This window comes from Pseudophryne corroboree, chromosome 12, assembly GCF_028390025.1.
Source record: "Pseudophryne corroboree isolate aPseCor3 chromosome 12, aPseCor3.hap2, whole genome shotgun sequence".
In the NCBI taxonomy this organism is placed as follows: Eukaryota; Metazoa; Chordata; class Amphibia; order Anura; family Myobatrachidae; genus Pseudophryne; species Pseudophryne corroboree.
The window spans coordinates 9846516-9859442 of record NC_086455.1 but is presented as its reverse complement, the minus strand read 5'-3'; the positions used below and the strand labels follow the sequence as shown (position 1 = coordinate 9859442).

The following is a 12927-nucleotide window of genomic DNA, read 5'->3' as shown; positions in this document are numbered from 1 at the left end:
AATAGGTGCTGTGGCTTTGCAGAACAAGATGTTAAAGTCCTAGCCAAATCCAGAGTTGGAAAGTCTGCATGCCACTGCTAACCGCTGAGGTAAAGAACGAGCTGGTACTGCCCAGGAGATGATATACAGAGGCTGGGGTAAACACAGGAGCACAGAAGTTGAAGTGGTACTTGGCAGTACTGCAGAGAATGACGGATGGAACTGGTGTGAACAAAAGGTTTACTGAACTCACCGCTGAAGTTTAGAGTCCGATGGTGAGCATCGATGGGAACTGTGGTTCGATGTTGTGTGGTCAGATATGCAGAGCGATATAAGGATACCGCTGGAGATGGAGAGTGGAACTGGAGATGATGTGAAGCACCGCTGTAGACTGATTGTGACACAGAGCACTGCTGGAAGCGATGTAGGTGAAACGCTGGAAGCTGCAAGCCAGTGACTAATTCACTATGGAGGATAGAGAGCGATGCTGCAGACAATGGAAGGAGGAACGATACCAGGACACCGCTGGAAGCGGAGCAGGACCAACGCTGGAAGCTGGAAGGCAATGTCAGGATTGTAGCAGATAACCGGGAAGCAGTGCTGGAACACTGCAGAAGTCAGGCTGCATCGCAGGATGGTAACTGGTGCGGGTCTCTTAGTGGAGCTAGATCACAGGAGCTGGAATATCTGGAGACACAAGCTGTAGATTCCACAAACAGGAGAGACATGTGTACAAGGATTGACAACCAAAGAACTGACGATTAGGCAGCCTTGATGCAGGATATTTATACCAGCTGGGAAGCAGGTATTGGCTGGGTAATCAGGCAGAGTCCAGAGTGCAGCTGCTGGGTAATCAGGCAGAGTCCAGAGTGCAGCTGATAGGCTGTAAAGCAGCATGTGATGAATCCAAACATGACTGCGCCCATGTTTGAATCTGGAGGGAAAGTCTGTTTGAACTTTAGCATGTGAGAGACCGAGGCTATGGCACACAGCGTGCTGCACGCAGACAGCGCAGGTGGAATCCAGACCTGGAGCACTGGGCCAGTCTCAGGAGACACTTGGAAGGTAACTAATGGTGATGAATTACCTGGATCGTGACAGCCAGGTTCAAAGCAGTACTGGGCCAGATAGTTCCGTCTGACCGTTCCACTTGAGTGGGGTGGCACCTCATTTCACCCAGTTGGTCATAGCTTCTTGGGCGGTTCAGCATGAGGTCTCTATGGAGCAGCTTTGCAGGGAGGCCACGTAGTCTTCTGCCCATGCATTGCTTAGATTTAATGCATTGAGACCTTTGCATCGCCTGACATTGCCTTCAGGCATAGGGTTCTTATCGCAGTCCAGGAGCTTTAGGATGTCCCAGCGTAATAGATCCTGTGCCCCCTAGTGGACAAGAAAGAATAGGATTTATAGTCTTACCTGGTTAAATTCTTTTCTTTGAGTCCATAGAGGGCACAGGATGCCCTCCCTGACGCACCTGGCTTGCGGAACTTTGTTTCCATATTAGCGGGTCACTACCTGTGAGTGGGCTGGCTAAACTAGCGGCCCGATGGCTGGAAGCAGGGTATAGTGTAGAGGGGAGAGTGAGGGCTGCTGGATAAAAGTTTTTAACTGTTTGGGGCCCAAAGTCTCCTATCTCCAATCTATACTCCGTGTAACGGATCCTGTGCCCCCTATGGATTCAAAGAAAAGGATTTAACCAGGTAAGACCATAAAGCCTATTTTCTGTGGTAATTGACCCTCTACTACAAAGACATTACTAGTCCAAGAGTTCACTACACCTTTTACTGCTTACCCAAATTCCAAACTATAACTGGAGTATTGGGGTCCCCGATTACATCGTTTACAGACCCCTTTACCACAGCCCAACAATTCATCTGTGGATAAGCTCTTCCAAGTATCTCTCTAATTCACACCCTAGACCAGAAACCAGTAGCCAACTGTAACTCCCCCTTCCCCTCCCGAGTCGAACCTGGGACTAATAGCTCCTCTGCAAGCTTAAATATTCGCTTGACATCAAACCCAGGTAAATACAGTAGACATTTAACAAAACTAGATTAGTACCCTGGCACTACAACCCATATAAGGTTACATAACAGTGATTTGGGATCTGCATTAACAAAGTAACTCACGGCTTTGAAGACAAAAGAGGAGGATTATAAACCAGCAGTAAAGACTGTTCATGGTCTTCCAAGGTCTTAATCAGCTGACTGCAAAAGAACATACAAAACATGTTCAGGGACAGTTATACAAAACAGCAGGCCAACAATACATCACTAGACACTCATTTAAGATTGTATTATGATTCTGTCAGTACAAGATATGGAAGAGTAGTGGGGGGAGGAAACAGAAGCCAAACCTGCTCAAATACAGTCAGTCATTCAGGATAGTTATATCTTTGCTGGAGGCTGAGGTGGCGTCTAAAACCTGGTGCAAGAGATGCGGATGAATTCAGAAAGATCTCTGCTTGCATCAGACTCCGCACAGCCCACAAGTCCAACTGCCTACCCTCACTCAACCTTAACAGTAGCCCACTGACACACAATTACACCTATTCAGCCCCTTAGTTCCAAGCACTTAATGCGGGTACAACTGCAGCATCAGCCCTAAAAAGGTCTGCAAAATTGTGTTTTTTGTTTTTTTTCATTGAACACAGAAACTAATTCTAGTACTATGCCCCACTGAGATTCGGTTTTGTACACCCACACCTGAAAATGTACTAATTAATCATTTTTTTTAAAGTTTCAAATTAAGTAAGCAGGTTTTTTTCCCTCCGCTAAATTAGTACAATCCCGTACTTTCTTCTTAAAGCAACATCACACTAGACATAAAATGCATCACTTTTCAAAAATCACCTTAAATTACTAATTAAATTGTGCAGTAGGTAAAATGAAAAAAAATAAATAAATAGGCTTTTAATTACCTACCGGTAAATTCTTTTTTCGTAGTCCGTAGAGGATGCTGGGGTCCAATTTAGTACAATGAGGTATAGACGAGTCCAGTAGGAGCCACTGGCACTTTAAGAGTTTAATAGTGTGGGCTGGCCCCTCCCTCTATGCCCCTCCTACCAGACTCAGTCTAGAAACTGTTCCCGAGGAGACGGACATACTTCGAGAGAGAGAGAGAGAGAAGGAAATACAGATAGTGGTGAGATCCTCTACAGACTACGAGAAAAGGATTTACCATTAGGTAATTAAAATCCTATTTTCTCTTACGTCCTAGAGGATGCTGGGGTCCAATTTAGTACCATGGTGATGTACCAAAGCTCCCAGTACGGGAGGGAGAGTGCTGAGGTTCCTGCAGAACTGATTGACCAAACTTGAGGTCCTCAGATGCCAAAGTATCGAACTTGTAGAACTTCGCAAACGTGTTCGACCCTGACCAAGAAGCCGCTCGGCAAAGCTGAAGAGCCGACACATCCCGGGTAGCCGTCCAGGAAGAATCCACTTTACGGGTACAGTGGGCCTGAACAGATTTTGAAATCGGCAATCCTGCAGTAGAATAAACATGATGGATAGTAATTCTGATTCAGCGAGAAATGGTCTACTTAGAAGCAGGACACCCAATATTGTTGGCATCGTAAAGGACAAATAGTGCGTCCGACTTCCTGTGATGAGCAGTTAGTTTCACATAAATTTTCAAAGCCCGTACAACATCCAAAAACTTTGACGTAATCGAGGTGTCAGTAGCCACTGGCACCACAATAGGTTGGATAATATGAAAAGCCGATACAACCTTTGGAAGAAACTGCTGACTTGTTCAGAGCTCAGCTCTACCCTCATGGAAAATCAAGTAGGGACTCTTGTGTGTCAGAATTGGGGGCACTGTTGCACATTGTGCAGATGCCAATGCCAACAGAGTGATCGCCTTCCAAGTAAGAAACTTAAGTCTACCTCCTGTAAAGGTTCGAACCAATCCGATTGCAGGAACTGCAGCACCACATTAAGATCCCAAGGTGCCGTAGGAGGCACAAAGGGTGGTTGGATGTGGAGAACCCCTTTCAATAACGTCTGAACCTCAGGAAGAGCAGCCAATTGTTTCTGGAAGAAAATGGACAAGGCCGAAATCTGGACCTTAATGGATCCCAAGCGTAGGCCCACATCCACACCTGCTTGCAAAAAGAGGAGAAAACGTCCTAGTTGAAACTCCACCATTGGAAACTTCTTGGATTCACACCAAGACACACATTTATTCCAAAGCCGATGGTAATGCTTAGAAGTTACCCCCTTCCTAGCTTGGATCAGAGTAGGAATGACCTTGTTCGGAATGCCCTTCTGAGCTAAGATCTGGCGTTTAACATACATGCCGTCAAACGTAGCCGCGGTAAGTCTTGATAGGTGAACGACTCCTGTTGTAGAAGGTCATCGCGAAGAGGCCTCCATTCCTCCAGCCGTAATTCCAGAAGATCCGCGTACCAAGCCCGTCTTGGCCAGTCCAGAGCAATGAGGATTGCCTGAACGCTTGTTCTTTTTATCAGTCTGAGAATCCTTGGGATGAGTGGAAGTGGAGGGAACACATACACTGACTGGAACGCCCTCGGAGTTACCAGGGCGTTTACCGCCACTGCTTGTGGGTCTCTTGACCTGGAAAAGTACCTCCGAAGCATCTTGTTGAGGCGAGAGGCCATCATGTCTATGTGAGGTACACCCCACTGGATTGCTACCTCTGCGAATACCTCCAGGTGGAGGCCCCATTCTCCTGGATGGAGATCGTGTCTGCTGAGGAAGTCTGCTTCCCAGTTGTTCACACCCGCAATGAAGACCACCAACAGCGCCAGTGCATGCCTTTCCGCCCAAAGGAGGATTCTCGTTACCTCTGATATTGCGGCTCTGCTCTTCGTTCCGCCTTGCCTGTTTATGTAGTACACCGCTGTGACGTTGTCCAGCTGAACCTGAATGGCACGATCTTGCAGAACATGTGCAGCTTGTAGAAGGGTGTTGTATATGGCCCTTAGTTACAGAATGTTTATTGGAAGGACAGATTCCTGACTTAACCATCTTCCTTTGAAGTCCCCCCCAACCCCCCCCCCCCCCGGGTGACTGCTCCCCAACCTTTGAGGCTTGCATCCGTGGTTAGAAGAATCCAGTTCTGAATCCCGAACCTGCGGCCTTCGAGCAGGTGAGTAGTTTGCAGCCACCATAGGAGTGAAATCCTGGCTTTCGGCGACAGGCGTATCCGCTGGTGCATGTGAAGATGTGATCCCAACCACTTGTCCATGAGATCCAGATAGAAGAACCGTGCATGGAATCTTCCGTACTGTAGAGCCTCGTAGGAAGCCACCATCTTCCCCAGAAGGCGAATGCACTGATGAACCGATACCTGGGCTGGCTTCGGGACATCCCGGACCATTGATTGGATCACCACTGCTTTCTCCACTGGCAGAAACACCCTCTGCACTTCCATGTCGAGTATCATCCCTAGGAAGGTCAGTCTCCTTGTAGGCTCCAAATGTGACTTTGGAAGGTTCAGGATCCACCCATAATCCCGGAGTAGTTGAGTTGAGAGAGCAATACTCTGCAACAGCTTCTCCCTGGAAGATGCCTTTATCAGCAGATTGTCCAGATATGGAATTATGTTCACTCTCTGTTTGCGGTGAAGGAGCATCATCTCAGGCATGACCTTGGTGAACACCCTTGGTGTTGTGGAGAGGCCAAATAGTAATGTCTGGAACTGATCGTGACAGTACTGTAGTGCAAACCTCAGATAGGCCTGGTGAGGCGGCCAGATCGTAATGTGAAGGTACGCATCCTTGATATCCAGGGATACCAGGAATTCGCCTTCTTCCAGACCTGAGATCACTGCTCTCAGAGACTCTAACGTGAATTGGAAAACTCTTAAGTAGGGGTTCAATGACTTCAGGTTCAATATAGGCCTCACCGAGCCGTCCGGTTTCGGTACCACAAACAGGTTTGAGAAATAACCGCTGTATTTTTAGGTGAGGTGGAACTGGAACAATGACATTTGTTCGTACCAACTTTTGAATGGCTTCCTGTAAGATAGCACTTTCTGCCAGCGAAACTGGTAAGCCTGATTTGAATAATCTGTGAGGTGGGAGTGCCTGAAACTCCAGTCTGTAACCCTGGGCAACAATATCTGTCACCCAGTGGTCCAGGCATGATGACGCCCAGACGTGACTGAAATATTTTAGTCTCGCTCCCACCTGCCCGATGTCCAGGCTGGGAGGTCCACCATCATGCTGAAGATTTGGAGGAAGCAAAGCCTGTCTTCTGTTCCTGGGAACCTGTTGGTGTAGGATTCTGGAGTTTCCCCGACCTCCTCTAAAGAAGGTGTGTGTGGCAGGGGGAAGGTGTTGGTTTTTTTTAATTTTGCGGTCCTAAAGGACTGCAGTGTAGGCGTAGGATAAGATTTCCTAGCTGGTGCCGAGGGAAGAAATGTCGACTTACCCGCAGTCGCCGTGGAAATCCACGCATCCAATGCATCCCCAAATAGTGCCTGACCTGTGAAGGGCAGGTTCTCCACACTCTTCTTGGTTTCTGCATTCGCAGTCCATTGGCGTAGCCAGTCCTCTGCATGTCGACACTGCCATGGAAGTAGCCTTTGCATTAAGCAGGCCAATGTCCTTCATGGCCTCCACCATGAAACCTGCAGAATCCTGTATGCGACGTAAAAACAAGTCAATGTCACTCCTATCCATAGTATCTAATTCCTCAAGTAATGTACCTGACCACTTTACTATGGCTTTAGAAATCCACACACAAGCAATAGTGGGCCTTAGGTAAGTGATGATTTCTTATTTACTGCAAAATAAGATTTCTCTTACCTTCTCAGAAATATGCAAAACATCCCTAATTGCTTCAATCATCAGTTGCACCCCCTTAGCAGTGGATGCATCTCCCGCCTGCATATCCCCATCACCGTCCCCTGTATCAGAGTCAATATCAGTGTCAGCTTGCATTATCTGGGCAAGCGTACATTTTTGTGGGTATGTAGGTGGGATTTTAGACGACGTAGTGGGTGCTGAATACCTCAAGCCCTCCACAGATTTTCTCAAAAACGATGTCTCCCTTTCAGTTTGCGACATCCTAGTTGAAATCTGGGATATCATTCCCCTTAAAGAATCCACCCATGGGGGTTCGGATTCAGAGGCTGAGACAGTATATTGCATTCCTGAGTATATGGAATAGATTCTTCAGGAGAAGATAAACACTCTGCAGCACAGGACACAGAGTCATTGGACATGGTAATGTGGAATATACACACTTACACACACCCAGGAAAATGTCAGACAGTTTCCCCCAGAGAGAGACAGAGTATAAGGAGCCAGTCTCACAGCTCCCCCTGTGGGCAGTTATTATGATAAAAGCCCGGCACTGACTAACTAACCTTAATAGGATAATTAGTATTATTATCATTACACTCCCCCCTGTCTATAACACCTTGGTAACGCAGAGGATAGCTGGAGTTATGTGGAGGGCAGCGCTCCTTGTCAGCGTCTTGTTCCTATGATCTGCAGGGAGAAAATGGCGCTGTGAGTGCTGGATCCGCTCTTAGAGGAAGCCCCGCCCCCTGTAATAGCGAACGGCTTCCCACAGTTGCTGTTTATACTGGCCTGAGGATTTGTGTGTGTTAACAGCGAGATTAGCCTCTGTTAACTATGTGACCAGTTTAGGGTGTAATGCGCTGGCTCAGGCGCCCCTCAAGTGCTGCATGTGTATGCTGCTGAGCCTTCCTGGAGCGCAGCCTTGTCAGCGCTGCGCTCCAACCCTTGTGCAGCCATACCCGCCGGCAACCCGCTAACCGGGACGCCGGCGCTGTAATCACCACTCTTCTGTCTTCTGGCTCTGTTAGGGGGTGATGGCCATGCTGCGGTAATGAGCGGTCGCCTCGTGGGCTTGCGATTAGCACCCTCAGGAGCTCAGTGTCTTTTCAGCGGAGTAGAGAACCATTAACTCTTCATTAAGTTGGTTCCTACTCCCCCCTAAGTCCCACAAAGCAGGGAGGCTGTTGCCAGCAGCCTCCCTGTGACTAACTCTAATAAAAACAACAAAACTAGAAAAACTCCTATGGAGCTCCCCTAGCGGTGACCGGCTCCTCCGGGCACATTTTCTAAACGGAGTCTGGTAGGAGGGAAATAGAGGGAGGAGCCAGCCCACACTATAAAACTCTAAAAGTGCCCATGGCTCCTGGTGGACCCATCTATAACCCATGGTACTGAATTGGACCCCACCAACCTCTAGGGCGTAAGAGAAATATGTAATCTACTCATAGAAAATATATAACAAAAATCCATAATACAATTATATATTTATTTAGTGCATCAAAAGTACAGATATCCTTTAACTTAAAATATAAAAATGTGCCTAATCGCAAACCAGGGAACATCAGCTGGTATAAATATATTGTCAAAGTCAGATTACCTGGATGAAGGAATTTCTTAATACAAATCACAAATCGCTCTGTTTGATTCGGTGCAATTTGGTTGCATGCACCTAAGTTAACTTATTTATTTTTTTCACACAATTTTTTATTGACTAACTCGACTTATTTGATTTATCATACAATCCATGTGAAACACAATCTAACAGCTGTGGCCCGACAGCTGTTTCAACCGACAAGGTTTTCTTCAGGAGCTAGTGACACTGAGCTCTGAGCATGAATAAATACCTGGTTTGGCACCAAAAGCATTACAGACAAAACCCACGCTGTGGGAGGGCATACTCAGCTAGCTAGCAGCTCATTGGTAGCCTCCAATCAGTGGGCATCATTGTCAGGGTAAACAAATCCGGCTTCATGCATGGCAATGGCTCTGAAGCTCCGTGCATAGTGTGACGAGTAATCAGCACAGCGAGAATCACAGCCTGTGCTTACACCCTGAGACATAGTGTAACTGGGGTGCTCATCTAGTATACATATCTCTAAAGTGGTTATAACTGTTAAAACCATATTTAAAGCAAGTAAATAAATGCATTAAACCCATATGTCCGCAGCATTATATCATGTCACAGGCGGAGGGGAACTGATAGTCATAAAAAACAAATGTTGACTGGGCAGAAGATAATCTGTGCAAGCTGTTACAGGAATATCAGGCATAGAATATATAATACAGCGTGCCCATGATGAAAATTATAACAAACATAAAAGGTATGCAACAAATTAAATATAAGTATATGCAAATGTCCATACAGCCAAAGAGACCCCTCACAGACGTATCTCATCTGTGTGTTTACCAGACACAGAGCCACATCTGGCACACTTGGTTTGTTACCACAACATGAAAGTATTCTTGTACCGATTCTGATTGCAACTTAATGAGCACTCGACTGTAAGCATCAATGTATGTGTGGTATAGATGGGGGAATATGTTACAGCTGTCAGATGTCAGTCGTAATGCAGTGGTAAAAGTAAAATACAGCACCCAGTATTCCCAGACAGTCTCCAGTCCTGGTACTGACTGGGCCCAACACTGCTTAGTTTCCAAGATCAGACAGAGTTGGATGTGATTCATTGTGGTATGGCTGTAAAAAGCTCTTTCATTTGTTAGCCGACTACAAATGAACCAGGATGTATTGAACCTCCATCAACCACAATTAAGACTGGCCTAGGGCCATATTGTTGTGTGTCACGGCAGGGAGTCTATATGTCAAACACCAAGTGGTGTTGTCAAAATACATGTGTGTGAAGACACACACACACACACACACACACACACACACACACACACACACACACACACACAGCAGGGGTGAGGATCGAGCACATGCTACCAAAATATAACAGTTGTTCACATGCTGTCCCAACTAATGCACCAAAGCATGTGTAATGCCATCTCCAAGTCTACAAAAATGAACAAACATGTCTGACACACGGCGGTGTCAACAAATACAATGGTGCAAAAAAGGAGATTTATGGTAAGAACTTACCTTTGTTAAAAATCTTTCTGCAAGGTACACTGGGTTCCACAGGGAATAACATCGGGTGTAGAGTTGGATCTTGATCCGAGGCACCAACAGGCTAACAGCTTTGACTGTTCCCAGGATGCATAGCGCCGCCTCCTCTATAACCCCACCTTTGTGCACAGGAGCTCAGTTTTGTTAACCAGTCCAATACAGTAGCAGGTAAAAGAAACGGCAACCGTTAGTAGCCCCATATACCACATTCTCACGACAGGAGAAGGTGTCAGCAGCTAATGCCATACAAACACAAAGAAGCTAAGTGCGTCAGGGTGGGCGCCTTGTGGAACCCAGTGTACCTCTCAGAAAGATTTAACAAAGGTAAGTTCTTACCATAAATCTCCTTTTCTGCAGTGGGGTACACTGGGGTTACACAGGGAATAACATCGGGGATGTCCTAAAGCAGTCCCTCATGGGAGGGGACGCACTGTAGCGGGCACAAGAACCCGGCGTCCAAAGGAGGCATCCTGGGAGGCGGAAGTATCAAAGGCATAGAACCTTATGAACGTGTTCACTGAGAAATACGTAGCCGCCTTGCAGAATTGTTCAAGGGTCGCACCACGCCAGGCCACCCAAGAAGGTCCAACAGACCGAGTAGAATGGGCTTTCATGGTAGCAGGAGCTGGAAGACCAGCCTGTACATAACCATGTGCAATCACCATTCTAATCCATCTGGCCATGGTCTGCTTATTAGCAGGCCAGCCACGTTTGTGAAAACCAAAAAGGACACAGAAAATCAGATCTCCTAAGAGAGGCGGTTCTCTTCACATATATACGAAGAGCCCATACCACATCCAAAGACCGTTCTTTGGAAGACAAACCAGCAGAGGTAAAGGCCAGAACCACAATCTCCTGGTTAAGGTGGAAAGACGACACCACCTTAGGCAAATAACCAGGACGAGTTCTAAGAACCGCCCGGTCACGGTGAAAAATCAGAAAGGGAGACCTACAGGACAAAGCACCCAAGTCTGAAACCCGTCTAGCAGAGGCAATAGCCAGCAAGAACAAGACCTTAAGAGTAAGCCACTTAAGGTCCACAGAATCAAGATGTTCAAACGGAGACTCTTGTAAGGCGCCCAGAACAACCGACAAATTCCAAGAAGCCACAGGCGGGACATAGGGAGGTTGAATCTGTAAAATACTCTGAGTGAACGTATGAACATCAGGCAGAGTCACAATTCTTCTCTGAAACCATATCGACAAGGCAGAAATATGAACCTTGAGGGAGGCCAGATGAAGGCCTAAGTCCAGGCCTACAATAAATCTGAGCAGATGCTGTTTACGGGCCTTCAACATAGTTTGAACGACCGCCTCAGAAAATCATTTGGCCCTCAGAACGGAAGCTTCAAGAGCCACGCCGTCAAAGCAGCCGGCCCAAATCCTGGTAGACACAAGGGCCCTGAACGAGGAGGTCTGGGCGCTGTGGAAGTAGAAGAGGACGCTCTATCGAGAGACCCTGCAGGTTTGAGAACTAATGCAGTCTGGACCATGCTGCAGCGATTAGAAGTAGTATTCCTCCTTCTTGCTTGACCTTCCTTATCACCCTGGGCAGAAGTGACACTGGAGGGAACACGTACGGCAGCCGAAAGTTCAATTGAATTGCCAGTGCGTCCATGAACACTGCTTGAGGATCCCTTGTCCTTGCTCCGAAGACCGGAACCTTGTGATTTGTGTCGAGACGCCATCAGGTCTACATATGGTAGGCCCCACTTGTCCACTAGGAGTTGAAAGACTTCTGGATGAAGGCTCTACTCTACAGCGTGTACGTCCTGACGACTGAGGAAGTCCGCTTCCCAATTGAGGACCCCCGGAATGAACACTGCCGATATGGCTAGCAGATGGCGTTCCGCCCAACAAAGGATTTTTGACACTTCCATCACTGCCATGCGGCTTCGAGTGCCGCCTTGATGAATTATATACGCCACCGTTGTGGCGTTGTCCGACTGTACTTGAACAGGCCTGTTCTGTACTAGAGGCCGGGCTAGTGTCAACGCATTGAACACTGCCCGCAATGCCAGAATGTTTATCGCGAGAAGAGATTCCTCCCTGGTCCACGGACCCTGAAGAGAGTTTTGCTCCAACACCGCTCCCCTGCCCCGAAAGGAAGTACTCAGCCTTCGGAGCCAAAGGAGAAGTACTAGGCAGACATGCAGTCTTAGCTAATGCAAGGTCAGCAACAATCTTGTTGAGGTCTTCCCCAAAAAATGTTTTTAGAGTCCAGATTCACAGACCAGGACCGCAACCAGAGAATCCGGCGACCCAGAATGGACGTAGTAGACGCTGTGGCCGCCAGGACACCTGCATAAGATGCCACCTCCAGAATATAATGAGAGGCTGTAATAATATATGAAAGACACTGTCTAGCATTATCAGGAAAATCCAACGGTAGTTCCGCTTCAACTTCCTGAACCCATGCTTCAATAGCTTTTGCCGCCCAAGAAGCCGCAATAGTGGGCGTATGCACAGCTCCAGCAAGAGTGTAAATGGACTTCAAGCAACCCCCCACACGCTTATCCGTTGGTTCCTTCAGTGAGGTGACGGTAGTGACAGGCAGAGTAGAGGACACCAGACGCGTGACTTGTGAATCCACCGGCGGAGGTGTTTCCCAATTTTTACTTAACTCTGCAGCGAGAGGATAACAAGCTAGCATCTTTTTAGACAGGGTAAATATCTTTCCTGGATTTTCCCAAGATTCCTGACGAATGTCAACCAAGTGGTCAGAATGAGGTAAAACTAATTTAGTAACCTTCTGACGTTTAAACTTATCTGGTTTCTAAAGGCCCATACACACTTGAAGATAAAATGAGCGACGTCGTTCATTTCAGCCCTCATCAACGACGTCGCTCATTATATCGTCAAGTATGTATGAATCCGACGACCACCGATGCGCGGCCCCGCGGGACGTTAACGACCCTCGCTTATCTGTGGAGCATGTATGCTCAATTTCCACTATGGTCGTTACCGATCAGAGACGTCGTTGAATATGTATGGTGTGAACAACCAACGACCAACGACCAAGCCACTGTTCACCAGCCCTGTT

General features: G+C 47.2%; 1 protein-coding gene across 7 annotated transcripts in view; it reads right to left on the bottom strand.

The window, feature by feature from the left end:
• Window positions 1-12927, bottom strand: part of LOC134980217 (uncharacterized) — a 132701-nt gene that overhangs the window by 55143 nt on the left and 64631 nt on the right. For all 7 annotated transcript variants that reach the window (XM_063946927.1, XM_063946931.1, XM_063946926.1 and 4 more), the window contains one exon: window positions 2109-2186. In XM_063946927.1, coding sequence (XP_063802997.1) covers window positions 2109-2160 — 52 coding nt within the window. In that variant the 5' untranslated portion in view covers window positions 2161-2186. The remainder of the gene's footprint in view (window positions 1-2108; window positions 2187-12927) is intronic.